General features: G+C 37.9%; 1 protein-coding gene across 11 annotated transcripts in view; it reads right to left on the bottom strand.

Moving 5' to 3' along the window:
* ERC1 (ELKS/RAB6-interacting/CAST family member 1) overlaps positions 1 to 13,610 on the bottom strand; it is a 294,324-nt gene that overhangs the window by 271,427 nt on the left and 9,287 nt on the right. For all 11 annotated transcript variants that reach the window (XM_082767805.1, XM_082767804.1, XM_082767802.1 and 8 more), the window contains exon 2: positions 12,725 to 13,558. In XM_082767805.1, the coding sequence (XP_082623931.1) occupies positions 12,725 to 13,393 (669 nt within the window). In that variant the 5' untranslated portion in view covers positions 13,394 to 13,558. The remainder of the gene's footprint in view (positions 1 to 12,724; positions 13,559 to 13,610) is intronic.

Consider the following 13,610-nt stretch of genomic DNA (forward strand, 5'->3'; position numbering starts at 1 on the left):
CAGAAGCTCAACCAGTTACTTTAGGATTAATAAAGACCATAAGCCACCAAATTCACGTAGTCACGTGCTACCTTTTTAATTATGAAATATCTCACTACCTATTCTGATTTCTATTGGTTAAATTAACCAAAGATACCTATCGGAAGGGGACACTAACGGCAGAAATATTGTCCATCCAAAAATAATTTTCACTTAAAAAAAAGTTCCCTCTTGGAATGAAAAAGCAATGAAAATATAAAAATATTGGAGTTAATATGACCCATTTTTCTGGAATAAATGTTATTTCTGCATTTTTGTAGTCTGCTATTCATGAAATACTCACTGTCTGATCAGATATGAAGTCCAAAAAAACTGCAGTGCTCAGCAGCAAAATCTCATCTCATTACATACAAGTCTGTATTGCACAGTGACCCATCCTGTTACTGATACACTACTAAAAATTGATACCTCCCCTTACATGATTAACAAAATTAACTGTTACAGTTGCTCAGTTACAGAGAAATACATGTTAACTCTGCAGGACAGATAAAGCTCAACACATTCAAGAAGAGGTAGGAAAGAAAATATGTCCTGCTTCAAACCTTAGTTAAGGATATGGCAAAGCTCCTATGAATACGTATCTGAAGAGCTCACAACACTCGATACATCCAATTACCTTATGAAGAAGGAGGCAATTTTGCTGTCTAATGGTTAGCACTGAGGACAAAAGTTCTCCAATGTCTCAAACTACAGGAACCACTAACTGCATGATTTTGAATAATCACATTATATCTAACCCAATTTAATGGTTTGGAAACATTTTGCAATATGCATTCACTGACAGAAATAACACTTATCTTCCTGAGTGCTGAAATACTTAACTTCATCAGTATTTAAGTTCCTCTGAAGGCTCAAGCATTAGAAATTATACAAATGTGACTATATCCACAACAGCCTTTTATTTGGCAGCAGTGGCACTGGCTGAAAGATCCTCAGATAGTCCGTACTTGTCACGTGTTGGCTGGTTTCACACAACAGTTTTGGTGCACATGAAGTATATAACAAAGGAAACTAAAAGAGCAGCTCTGCTTGAGATGCATACCAAACGCATCCCAGTCCCTAATGGAGAAACGAAGTGAACTGTGTATCACCCCTTTGGATAGCATAAAATCACATGTGCAGTGGGTTTAACAGCCAAACTGCATGCAGCATAATCTATAATTGGGTGTTAAGGTGTTACTGCACCAAATAACTTGCTAACACATTCAACCTGGGAAGTACAGACCCACTTTTTCCAGACCAGCCTTCAAAGACTGTCTAGCATTCAGCACTTCACAAGGAAACATTAACATCTGTATTAACTGTAAAGGGAAGTGAATTAATGATTTCTTCCACAGGTTCCCAGTCTTTCAGATTAAAGAAGTCTGACATGAAACACTATAAATGGTTAATTAACAAAAAAGTGATGCTAAATACGAATTCATGATGATTCTCACAAAGAAAAGAGAGAGACCTCAGACCTCTTAAAAGTAGACAGATTTGAGCTGATTCAGCCAAATGGAAAGAAGAATCATCATTTCTGAATAACTATATGCTAAATTGATTCTGCTTTGGGAAAACAAAGCGTGCAGTTTTAAAAGGCTAGCCTTGAATGCATTCCCAGCCCTAGCAAAAAGTAAAAGCTTTTGCTAGATAGAAATGCTAACTTGGAACTTTCCTTAAATAGCAAACATTGGATTTTGAATCTTTTTTCTAGGGGGATGGGGAGGTAGAATGTAATGACAGTGTAACTATCAAATTCATTCAGCTGTTACATGTGAGGTGCAAAGTCCAATTTTAAAGTCAAATTGTGAAGATATTTAGTGATTTAAAACCACAATGCACAAAAAAGCCAGGTTTTGTAAGAGCAATTAGAAGACATTATTTCCAGCTATAATAGCTTATAAAGCACTAATTGTGGAACTACTAGTAGGATTTTGTACCAGAACACAATTGCCAAAAGCAGACACCTCTGACATTACATACAAACCATAACCTGAGCACACAGCAGTACCCACATTCACTTCAACTCTTGGTCAAATATGTGCACAGTACTTGAATCATGGCCAAAGCACACTTATTAAATTTTTTCTTAGCGTCAAAACCATCTGCTAGTTCAAACCAACATGAATTTGTTGTTAAGAAAAGTTTAGATCAAGTCATTTTATTTCAAAATAAGGGGGGGGGGGGAGGGTTGTTTTTGTATTTCCCCTCCAAAATACAGCACTGAGGATAATTCCATTCCTTGGAACCTTCCGCACAGCGAATGAGACCGGAGTAAGTCCAAACACTCTGCAAAGAGGATTACAAAATGGTTGAATGTTTCATTTTTCTTCTTTCACAAGAAATGCTTTTGATTGCATATACATAGCATAATATTTGCTTTATAATATGAAAGTATATCTATGCTTCCTTAGAAAGTTCCCTCTTTTGAGTAACTAGGCTTAGGGATCTATTAAAATGGTTACACATTAACAGACTCAAAACCATACGGCCAAACCTGACCCATCAGATACCAGCTGAAGGAGAAAGCCTTAAAAATTGTCCTCCAAATCAAAGCATAGTTATAATAATAATTTGATATTACTCAACTGATCTACTGGCCAATAAAGAAAGACTGGGAAATTCCACAACCCTCAAAAATAAGCAGATCCTGTGGGTTCCCATAAATACACTTACTTCATGCTGGATAGAGCTAATCTTCAGAAACAACTGCATCCATTAATTTTAACATATACAGAAGAAAGTTTTCAGATATGCACATGTATTTGTTACCCTAATGTAGAACACACAAAGATTGCCATGCTTGGTCAAATTAAAGAATTATCTAGATTTTTTACGTATGCCCTCTCCCAGAGCTCTTCTGTCCTTCCTCATCAGAATCACTGAGCGGAACTACCACAAAAGCACTGAAGTCTTGATTTTATGCTCTAATCTATTACTGTGCTCTACATGGTAAACACAACAAAGTTATTTGTATTCTTAAACTCAATGGGGACAAATAATGAGTCACTTAACAGTCTGATTCTCCGCATTTAGTCAAATGAAGGAGATAAGCCAGTTGCTTCCTACCACTCCAGTGCAGGGCATAGCATTTCCTAACAATTACCTAATTAAAAGCTTTTACTATAATGCTATTTTTATTTGTTCCCATTTCATTTTTCTAGGATTCTTCTGGGGTTTATCATTTCACTTAATCCTAATCCTTTTGTCATCCTCCGCATGGATTTGTTTCTATCATGCAGCAAACACTGAAACCACTTGCCAAAACCATTTTAAGGAACTTCATATACACATTTCTAGTCATTGTAAAAGCCAGACCCATAGTTAAGTCTTACTATGAACTGAGGGATTTCTTGTGCATCAGATAAAAAACTGTCCCATAAGACTTCCATAAAACAAACCTTAGCCTTAAAAGAGAAAGGAGCAAATCATGACCTAAATGTTCCACTCCTTCTATACCTAAAATGCAAATAAAACCCCCCTTTTTCTTCTGTATAAGAGAAAAACAAATCCAAGTCCCATTCTATTTGTGTGCATAAGATGCACCTTCTGGCTCTTGAAAAGGAGGAAAAATACTTTCATTTTGTACTCTACTTGCAAGAAATAATTTAGTTTCAGCATGATATACATGTAGAAACCTTCAACCATAAAATCTAGCTTGCCACAGGGGAGCTGAAAGGATCTAGCCCAGGTTGCAGAAGTATGACCTCTCTTAAAGCCATGGTCTGTCATCAATCTACTGCTTCTTTAGATCCGTTCTAAGGTGTGAACTGATTACAGAACATCGGCATCATCTACAAATAAAACTTTATTTTCACAGCACGTTGGAGTTTCTTAGCTCTGTTACTTCTGACATTTCTAACATTTCCAGTAAAAGCTTAAGTAAAGTTCCAGTAAAGCTTTGGCACAATGCTCCAAATCCTTTAGCAAATCAAGTGTTTAGTATTTAACACTTCAAATTCTCAAAAAAGACGTAGCCAGAAGAATAAACCTCATGGAGGCTTATAACTAAGACTGCATGCTGCAACAGGCCATGTGGATATCTTGTCTCACTGGTGAGGCAAGCTCTAGTTTTCTCAAGTTGCTTTTGTTGATTCATGGTTTATTTCTGCTCATCTGAGAATCAGAACCTGTACACAGTACCTGAAGAAAAAAAGATTTTCACCTCTGAATGGTGGCAGTTTGGGTGCTGCCTTGGCTTAATGGTCAGGAAAAAGCAACCAAAGTGATCAGAAGAAATACATGACCCTTTATTCTTTGGAATCCATATCAGTATCTAATTAGAGGACCATCTCAAAAGTCACCAAGTAGCTAGGATCTGGCAAGGATCAAAACCCCATAAACTTAATGTCAGTCACTGCTTCCTCATGTAGAAATCCGCGAGGGAATCCATGTAGAAATCTTGTGTCTGTGAAATGCTCAGATGGCAAAGGAGTTATTTAGTGAAGTGCCTACTCCTTGATACTGCTGCTCCTAAGAACATGAAGTATTTATTGGCCAGGAAAAAAACACAACCATATTTGGCTTTGATACAGATACCAACGAGACTTAGTTAATCTTGAACTATCATTCATTACTTACTTGTTTTTCCCAAACCTTAGGCTGTGTCCCTGTCTCTCTCCTCAGCCAAATGGGGTAGAGATGCAAGGGGTAAAAACATAAGGCAAGAAGCAGTAAATGGCTGCCCTGTAGAAGAAAGGGATGGCATTGCACTATAGAACTTCAAAATAATGGAGGTACACAGCATATGTTAACAAAGCACTGTCTTAGAAAAATATAATTTATTGTAACTTCTCTGCTTATTTGCAAAGCATTGAAAAAGATCTTTCTATTGGACAGCTGACCTCCATCCCTTTCTCCCTCCCTCAAGAAAAAGCATGTTTTTCTTGTATTATGCATGAGATTACAAAAGTCATCACCCCTGTGAACTAGTTTTACCTTGCATGCTTGCAATGAACTGCCTGAGATTACTGGGAAACTATATATTGCCTTTAAATTGCTTTTGATGTTGTGGAATCAAATCCTGGAAGAATCTAAATGCCTCTGAACAGCTCCTCACCCTTGCTGACTTACAGTATTTATTTTCCAAGACACTGACAAGAATCATTAGATCTCAAAAGCAATCCACACAGGAGATGCAGGCAGCATAAAACAGCAAGGACTCAATCGTTTTCCTCTGTTTCAAAAGGATTCTTGACCAGCAGTCCCTACTCAGAGAAAAGCAAAAGAAGACCAATGTGCACACATTTAAACCATTTAAAAACAATAGGAAAAAATAATGATACACGATCTTTTTTTGTAAAAAAAAAGCTTATATAAAAGCAAGTAGCAATTTTTAGCATAAACATCAAAACTTAGGTTTACCAATGATAATATATTACTTTGCATTCATGAAATTGCTGAAATTAAACTGAAGAAGTCAATCATACGGTATTTTTTCCAGTAGCTATTATACACTGCTGGAAGCTGAACTTCTCTGATTTCTGATGCCACGACCCCTGAAAGAACTCTTAATAGGTGTCCTGTGCCAGTATTTTGGCATCTGATTAGGTTAATTTCAATTAGCATATATGCAATAAGAAGAGTATTTTATGCTTTTAATTAATTCATTTTAAAATAATGCAGTCTCTTCCAAAGGTGAAACCATAAAATTAGTTTCTTCATGGAGTTCAACTGAAAAAATTCAAATTATCATAAAAAATCCTCAAGTATCGATCTGGATATTGCTAATGAATCCTTTCATATATTCTTTCTTTTTGTTATGATTGAAATGTAAACACCAACTCTGCAGTTGCAAACTATGATTTATACTGGTATGCTTCAGTTTCTCCCAATCAGGGCAAAAGTTTTCAGAGTTTAATCCAAGGCAATAAAAGAAATACTGTCATTCCCTTAGGATAAATACAGGAAAACTATTTAAGAATTTTTTTGGAAGCGAAGGTGGTGACCATACAGGACAACACAACAGGGCATGACTGAGTTGCAAAGCTGTAAATGCACGAAGAAACTACTTGCACTTTGCAGTCTAAGGTACTATTGCAACCACTAGGGAGGTCAATCAGATTAACTCACATAAACACAGGATGATACTAACCATGCTTTTCCTTGGATTTTGTTCACTACAAAAGGTGACTATGGTCCTTCCAAGAGGACCCATTATAAATATAAAAATACTGTCTAAAGATACAGTTATGTATATCTTGTACATTATGAAACTAATTTTTGCTGAAAACACTTTCTTTTCAAGGTGTAGTAATTATCTTCAGGGGAAAAAACAACTGAGGTACAGTTATGACCCTCTGCATTTAGAATTCTTGCCTTTGTTCATTAGATTATGCTAAAATAATACAGAAAATGTAGGAAAAACAAATCTGTAGTACCAAATAGCTATGCATTCGTGCCGACATGCCATTGTAATTTGATTTCTGTCAAGAAGCTCAAATCACCAGAGATCACTACTACCTTTGATAACTTATCCAACACAGTAATTTCTTTCAAAGTACAGAAATATCACTTCTAAACTCTTTTGCTCTATAGCCTTTATCAGAGACTATCATATATAGAGAAATGTATTTACACTAAATACATAAAGCTTCTGTCTTACCAATGGCTCAAGCATTACACAGACAGTTAACAAGATCTCAGGTACCTACTGTGCTTAAAAAAGAGTATTCCTTCCAACCATGAGCTTAGGGATGGTGGCCCACTCTACTGTGGGCCACCTTCAAGTCTGTGAGACTTTCTAAAATCACCAGATTGGGGGAAAAGAAAAAAAAAAAAAAAAAAAGAAAAAAAGCTGCTCAATTTCAATTTTTGGCCTGGAAGGCATACATGAAGACTGGCATGCGTATAATCGGTAGCGCTTCAACCCTTTTTCCATGGACTGGCATTTCCATCAGAAGTGCTCCTCTCCTTTCTACTTAAATCAATACCACACAAAAAAAGACAGGACAGACACACAATACTACATTTAGTATTAGAAAGCTCTAAGAGCAGTACAAGACATCTACTAAAATGAACAGGAATGTAGAAATATCTCTGTGCTACTGCTATCAGTTCTCACTGTTCAGCTGCTCACTGAGTGACGAGCAGGAAGCTCAATCTGTTCCAAACCTGAGCCTGACACAGTTTCAGGATATATACCACATACTTTAGATAAAGAAAGAACACTTTAGGGGAAAAAAAAAAAAAAAAAAAAAAAGGGAAAACGACTCAAATACCAGAAGTAAGATAATAGAAAAAAAAAAACCAACAACAACTTCTAGAGAAACCTAGTAATTCAGATATGATTTTTGAAAAATATTAATACTGAACGGTGAAATAATATGCCCCAACCCCAGTTAGGAAGCTGAACAGCCTCACTGCACAGCAAACAAAGAATTTAAATAGCAGAGTAGGGGAACAGTCTACTATACGTTACTTCAAGTAACTCGTCTTCCAGCTTAACAGAAAAAAGGCACAGGCAACCTACTAAAGAAATTCAACTGATGCCACCCACTTTATTAAAAGCTGCTTTTAAGCTGGCAGTGTTATTCCCCCCCCCCCTTTTTTTTTTTTAATGAAACAAGTAGGGACCAGCTGTTCAGCCTATGCTAAAGTTAAAAGCAACTCAGGGATGACTTCAGATCAGTAAGAAACATGGAAGAAAAAGAGCATTAGGGAACTTTGATAAGTGCAAAACATCTAATTTTTCTTTCCATGTAGAACTGCAAAGAGGCAGAACACAGAAGGCCCATCTCTTAGTAGATTACGTGATTCAGTAGATTTCTGAAGTCACTACACAGTGCTGCAACTTCATAAATGCTTCATACTAAGCACTCCTCAGGAGATAGCTTTGAGTCACTCCAAAAGAGAATTAAGTTATTATGTCAAGTTTCAACTGAGGAAAGACAGAGGGAACCTCAAAGCTAGCAGTGTTCTAGAGAAATGACAGATCTGTCATTGCCAAAAAATATCTAAGTGTGATACAGATGATGACTTTAAGCAATGACTATGGAACTGCACATGGCACAATTAAAGATCCATAAAGGGAGAAAAATCTAGCTTTCTATTAACTAATAACCAACTCAAGAATGATACTAGTATTAGAAAGATACAGTATGAGGACAAACAAATCAAAACTTTCAATATATAATTAAACAAAAAGTAAAATTAATGGAGAGGGAGAATGAATCTGATTTTACTCTTTAGAAGTTCAGCCAGTCTGACAACAGCAGCACCCAAAGCATTTAAGAAACTAACTTATGGATGACCGTGTTAAAAAGTGAGATGCCCATTCCACACGGCTGTTAAATGGAGACTGCTTCTGACTGCAAGGATGTGATCACAAAGATCTGGAGAAGACTGCTGGAGAATGCCAGCCACACTTTTCCACCTCAATAAAGTAGAATATTCTGTAAGTGCTTACCCCAAGTAAGGTGAAATTCCTTTCAGACGTATTTTCTTGGTTAAATTCTCTCACTCAGACATCCAAGGCCTCTAACCACAAAGAGACCACAAAAATACATCAAAGTAGAAAGATGTTTTCAGCCGTACTGCACTATTTCAGCCAAAACATAAATCAGATCTCAAACGGATCAGACAATGTGGTTAATTTCAATGCAGGGTGCTAGACATCAAGTTTGCACTGCACTAGTTATTTTTAAGGACAATGACCTTGGTATATACAAGCTTCAACTGAAAGGAGTTCCTTTTTTCTCTCCAGTTCCACGTAGTCCATCACGGTCCAGTTTTTAGGGAAGTTATCAAAGTGCCAAAAAAACCCTCTGTTTTTCCTTCACTCTTCTGGCTTCTAAGGAAAAGATTTTCAGGTAGCCTTTAAACCACACTCACACTAAAACAAACAAACAAACAAAAAACACTACTTTTCAACTCAGAGAAATATACTTCCTATGAAAGCATGCTGAGGAGAGCAACACCATGCCAAAAATGAGTTCCTCCCTGGATATGCGTGTGTTTGTTAACCTTTGAGAAATCATCTGGACTCTACTTCTGGCTTCTTGCAAAGCATAGCTGGATAACTAACCCACACCAGACTGCAAACTACTGTATTTTTCCAAGAACCTGCTAACTCCAGGAATATTTCCATTTTAAGCACTGAGCTCCTCAAAATGAGATGACAATGACATTCCCCACGTACCAAAAGAAAGTACTTTGTCTCTTCAAGATCAGTAACAAAAGGATGAAAATGAAGTTCAGCATATGCTGTGCTCCACAGCTGTTAATACTTCCTCAGAGTAGCCGCTGAATACAGCTGTGCTGCATTACAGCTGAAAACACCTCAACCAAGCAAGGCTTAAGCAGTCTCAAACCAAGAGAGGGCTACATGGATCCATGTGCATTACATTTTCAATATTATATCTAAGTTAGCCCTGCTAAGTAACATACTCTTTAATCTCCCTGTTAGTTTTTTTCAGGAGTTCTGTTCCAATAATCACCATTTATTTGCACATGTTCACAAGAAATAGGAAAGAAAACTCAAAGACAACAATGCATATTTCACAGGAGACTGAGGTAGCAATTAACCAAAGGTCATGTTTTCACATTTTTAACTTCCAGGACTAAAAGACAACAAAGTCTTTCAAAGTTGAGGTGACAAGAACAGCAGTAAAAAAAATCCAATCAGAGACAATCAAGTGTACAGAGAGGAGTAAAGCGCCAAGATCACAGCAAAGAGATGGTGATGACTACCAGATAATGGCATGAGTCAGCCAGCATCCTGGCTCCGTGAGTCAAGGCAGTTTTTTAAATAACGCATTTGTCCTTAGCTAAACTTAATATACCACACAAGTCCTGCCCATGACAAAAGGCTTTATTGAAAGGGATGTGCCGAAATATTGGTGTACAGATCTAAAATACTAGTTCCTGCAAGTACACTAAAGATAATATAGCAGGAATATATTAAACTTGTTTGGGGGAGCGTAGGGGGTGGTAATGAACAGATTTTTCAGGTCCCCAACAGACCAGAGAAATCCCGTGTCTGTTTAGACACTGAACAAGTCTGTTTAATTACAGTAAATCCTATTAAACTGGTCTTCCTTATAAAGGCTGAAGTGACCAATTCCAACAGGCTATAGAAGACATAATGAATTCAGAGTTTAATTAGGACACACTGTTAGCTAACTATAATCTATTAATTAGCATTCTTAGTTTTTACAGCTCATTGCAATAATACCCTTTTACTTTTAAATTGCACCCTTCTCTTTTTGGACCAAAGTTATACAATTCTACCAGTGTGGTAGTAATTATAGTGATTGCCTAGAGAACAGCGGCCTGGAAATATCTGTAAATGTTTAATTAGGGGATAAAGCAAAGACAAAAAAAAACCCTCAGATAGCAAAATCAGTGTTCTCCACTCTATACATATTCAGTAACCACTTAATCCATTCTAAACCAAACACTCGTTTCTCTTGCCAGATTTTCCAAGCATCCTCAGGTGTCAAAACTGATTTGATAAAAACATTGTCACTTTCAAAGGCATTCTCTTCAACATGAAAACAGAACTTTAAAACCACGAAAAGGGAGTTTGGGGCTTTAAATACCCACCTGCAGCTGAAATACAAGCAGCACCAGAAAGCTGAGTGAATGGCATTTCATGTTTTCATTACACATTTCACATATTTCATTATACTATTTTCGTTATTACAGCAGCATCCTGGTTTTGGCTGGGATAGAGTTAATTTTCTTTAGAGTAGCTGGTATGAGAGTTAATTTTCTTTAGAGTAGCTGGTATGGTGCTGTGTTTGGACTTAGGATAAGAATAATGTTGATAACACAGGGATATTTTAGCTGTTGCAGAACAGTGCTTACATCAAGCCAAGGACTTCTCAGCTTCTCGTGCTGCCCTGCCAGCAAGGAGACTGGGGATGCAGCAGGAGCTGGGAGGGGAGGCAGCCAGGACAGCTGACCAAAGGGATGTCCTGTGCCACGTGGTGTCATGATCAGCAGTAAAACTGGGAAGAATTGGCTGGGGAGACTGCTGTTGCTCAGGGACTGGCTGGGCATCAGTTGGCTGGTGGTGAGCAAATGTATTTTGCATCACTTTTTTTTGTTGCTGTTGTTGTTTCTTTTCTTTGTGTGTTTGTTGTTTTTTGTTTGTGTTCCTTTCTTACTAAACTGCCCATCTCAACGCACAAGCTCTCACATTTTCACCTTTTTCAGTTCTTCCTGCATCCCAGTGGAGAGGGGAATGAGCAAATATCTGTTTGGTACTTAACTACTTACCAGTTTAAACCACAACCACTAGTACAACTGAAATTTTCACTGGGCTACTCCTAAGAAAATACTTTTGTAATAAAATTATTTAACTTTAGGTTTTCTCCAACATGACATGAAAGTGAATAGAAAATATCACACACATTAACAAATACCACACTGTGGTACTGTTACTCAGTAAGAATACAGTTATAACTGCATAAATTCATTACATTGTTTCATGCAAACTCAGAAAAAGCAACTTACTGTATTCAATTAGGTTGTTAGAAAATGTGAAGAGTCGAGACAGTTTCAGTGCAGCAGATTATCACTAACCAAAAAGAATCTACTATTTAAAGTCACAGGTCACCTGAAAGTATAGTGTAATGTGTCAAGTACTACCAGTACTATTTTTTTCCTCCAGTACTTTCCTTCTCCCTTTCATCTTCCCAAGCAAAACCAAAAAAAGCACTGCCTAAAATAGTAAATATACCTAAACAGCTTCAAAAACATGACCATGCTTGAATTATAGAGGCCATTTCATTAAACCTTCTTGGATACTTTAAAAAAGGGAAAGTAATTTTTCCATGGTGAGGACTGACATGCATTTCAGGGAACCTTTCAGAACTGGACACTGGGCCTGTTTTCCATGAGGGTGGTGAGGTTTCTTACTGTTTGGCCACAAACAACTATACAGGAGTATACCAGTAGCTACTACAGTATTAAGCAAGCAAAAAGGTCTAGATGAGAAAACCAAAAAAACTTACAGTAAGTAGAGCCGACTACAAAGAGACCTCAATTTTAACCAACATCTCGGGTTTATTTTAATCTAGAGATGCTTGTAAGACAGACAAGACAAAAGATGCCCAAGATTCTCTGTTCTTCTGCCTATTCTCTAACTAGCCAGACCACTACAAAAAAGAAAACGTGGAGTGCTTTATGAGTTGCATAACAAGATATGCACTGCTTATGACAAAAGATGAACAGGTATTAAACAGTATTACTTAAATGTAGCCAAGAACGCAGTTTATGTATTTGTGAAAGCTGCGGGACTGTAGGTTTTAACTAGAGATCTAAATTAAGACCAGCGTCATGTGAAGTTTGTTTTACTGGCAAGATGTCAACGTTCAGCACCATTCCGCTGTATTTGGGGTCAGCAGTTAGTACATTCTGCCTCTCAGAGAATGCTTCATGAGGTAAGCACTATAGAAATGATTATGAGCAGGTTAAATTACTTCCAAAGGGAAAGCGAGTGGTTAGCATCAATCCCAGAAAAGAAGATGATAAACAAAGAAAAAACACAAGAAGCAGAAACCAGCACTGAAGAGGAAGCTTACAAGTCTGACAAGAAACATTTAAAAAGAGGCTTGCAAGTTGAAAACATTTTAATCATACCAATTGCCTGGGAGAAGCACCAAAATAATTTAGCTGTCTGTGTGACATGCAAGCTTATTAAACTCATTTAAATCATGCTACTGCACTAACACAGCAGTGACATTAGATAACAAACCTGGTTTTCTTCTTGCAAAACTCTATACTGTTCCTTCCAAATGGTGATTTTTGAAGCTTCATCTTTCCTCAGAGCTCTCTCTTTTTTTAGCTCAGGACTCCAGAAGGTCTTGATGCTGTTCATGGAAGAGCTCAGCTTGCTCTCTTTCACCTCCACATCCTTGCGAAGCAGATCATTTTCCCGTAATACTTCTTTGAGTTGTGTCTGCAGATCCATTATCGTGTTATCCCTGGCCTGGCGCAGCGAGTGAGGCACGGTGGATGCCATACTCACTGGAGGGAGATGGTGCTCCCCAAACGCAATAGTATCGCTGGCAACTCCACTGCTGGCAATGTTAGGGCTGCTACCCATTGCAGTCATCCTAACACCGTAAGGCAGCCGCCCCCCAGATCGGCCCAAAGTCATGGTGCTTTTCGGGGTGTCTGCACCCACGTTCTCATGGTCACTTAGATACATAGGGCCAGACGTAGCATAGGCAGCGTTTAAGGACTGGATATTTTCCATAGAAAGGGTTTTCCCACTGCCGCCCCCAGTACTACTCCCAGAACTGCCTCCTGTGCTGTTGGTTCGACGATGGCCCAAGCGTGGTGACCGTGGCAGCCTTGGTGAACGCCCTGGGCTCTGGTTGCTTGGCTCAACCTTGCCAACTGACCGAGCACTTCCATACATGATTACGCTGGTGGTGTGAGGCAGTTAGACAGGCATAAATCAGGAATGAGAGAAGTCCTACGAAGTTCTTCAGTGGTTGTAAGTCAGCTTAAGGCCAATCACAACTTATAAAAGATCCATTTGTCCATCTTTGGAGTCACATGCTCACGATGTTCAGGACCATATCTGTGCCAAGAAAAAGAACACATTAAAGATCCAGTTTATCAGAAAATATTTC

This window comes from Aythya marila (genome assembly GCF_965140915.1).
Source record: "Aythya marila genome assembly, chromosome: 1".
Lineage (NCBI taxonomy): Eukaryota > Metazoa > Chordata > Aves > Anseriformes > Anatidae > Aythya > Aythya marila.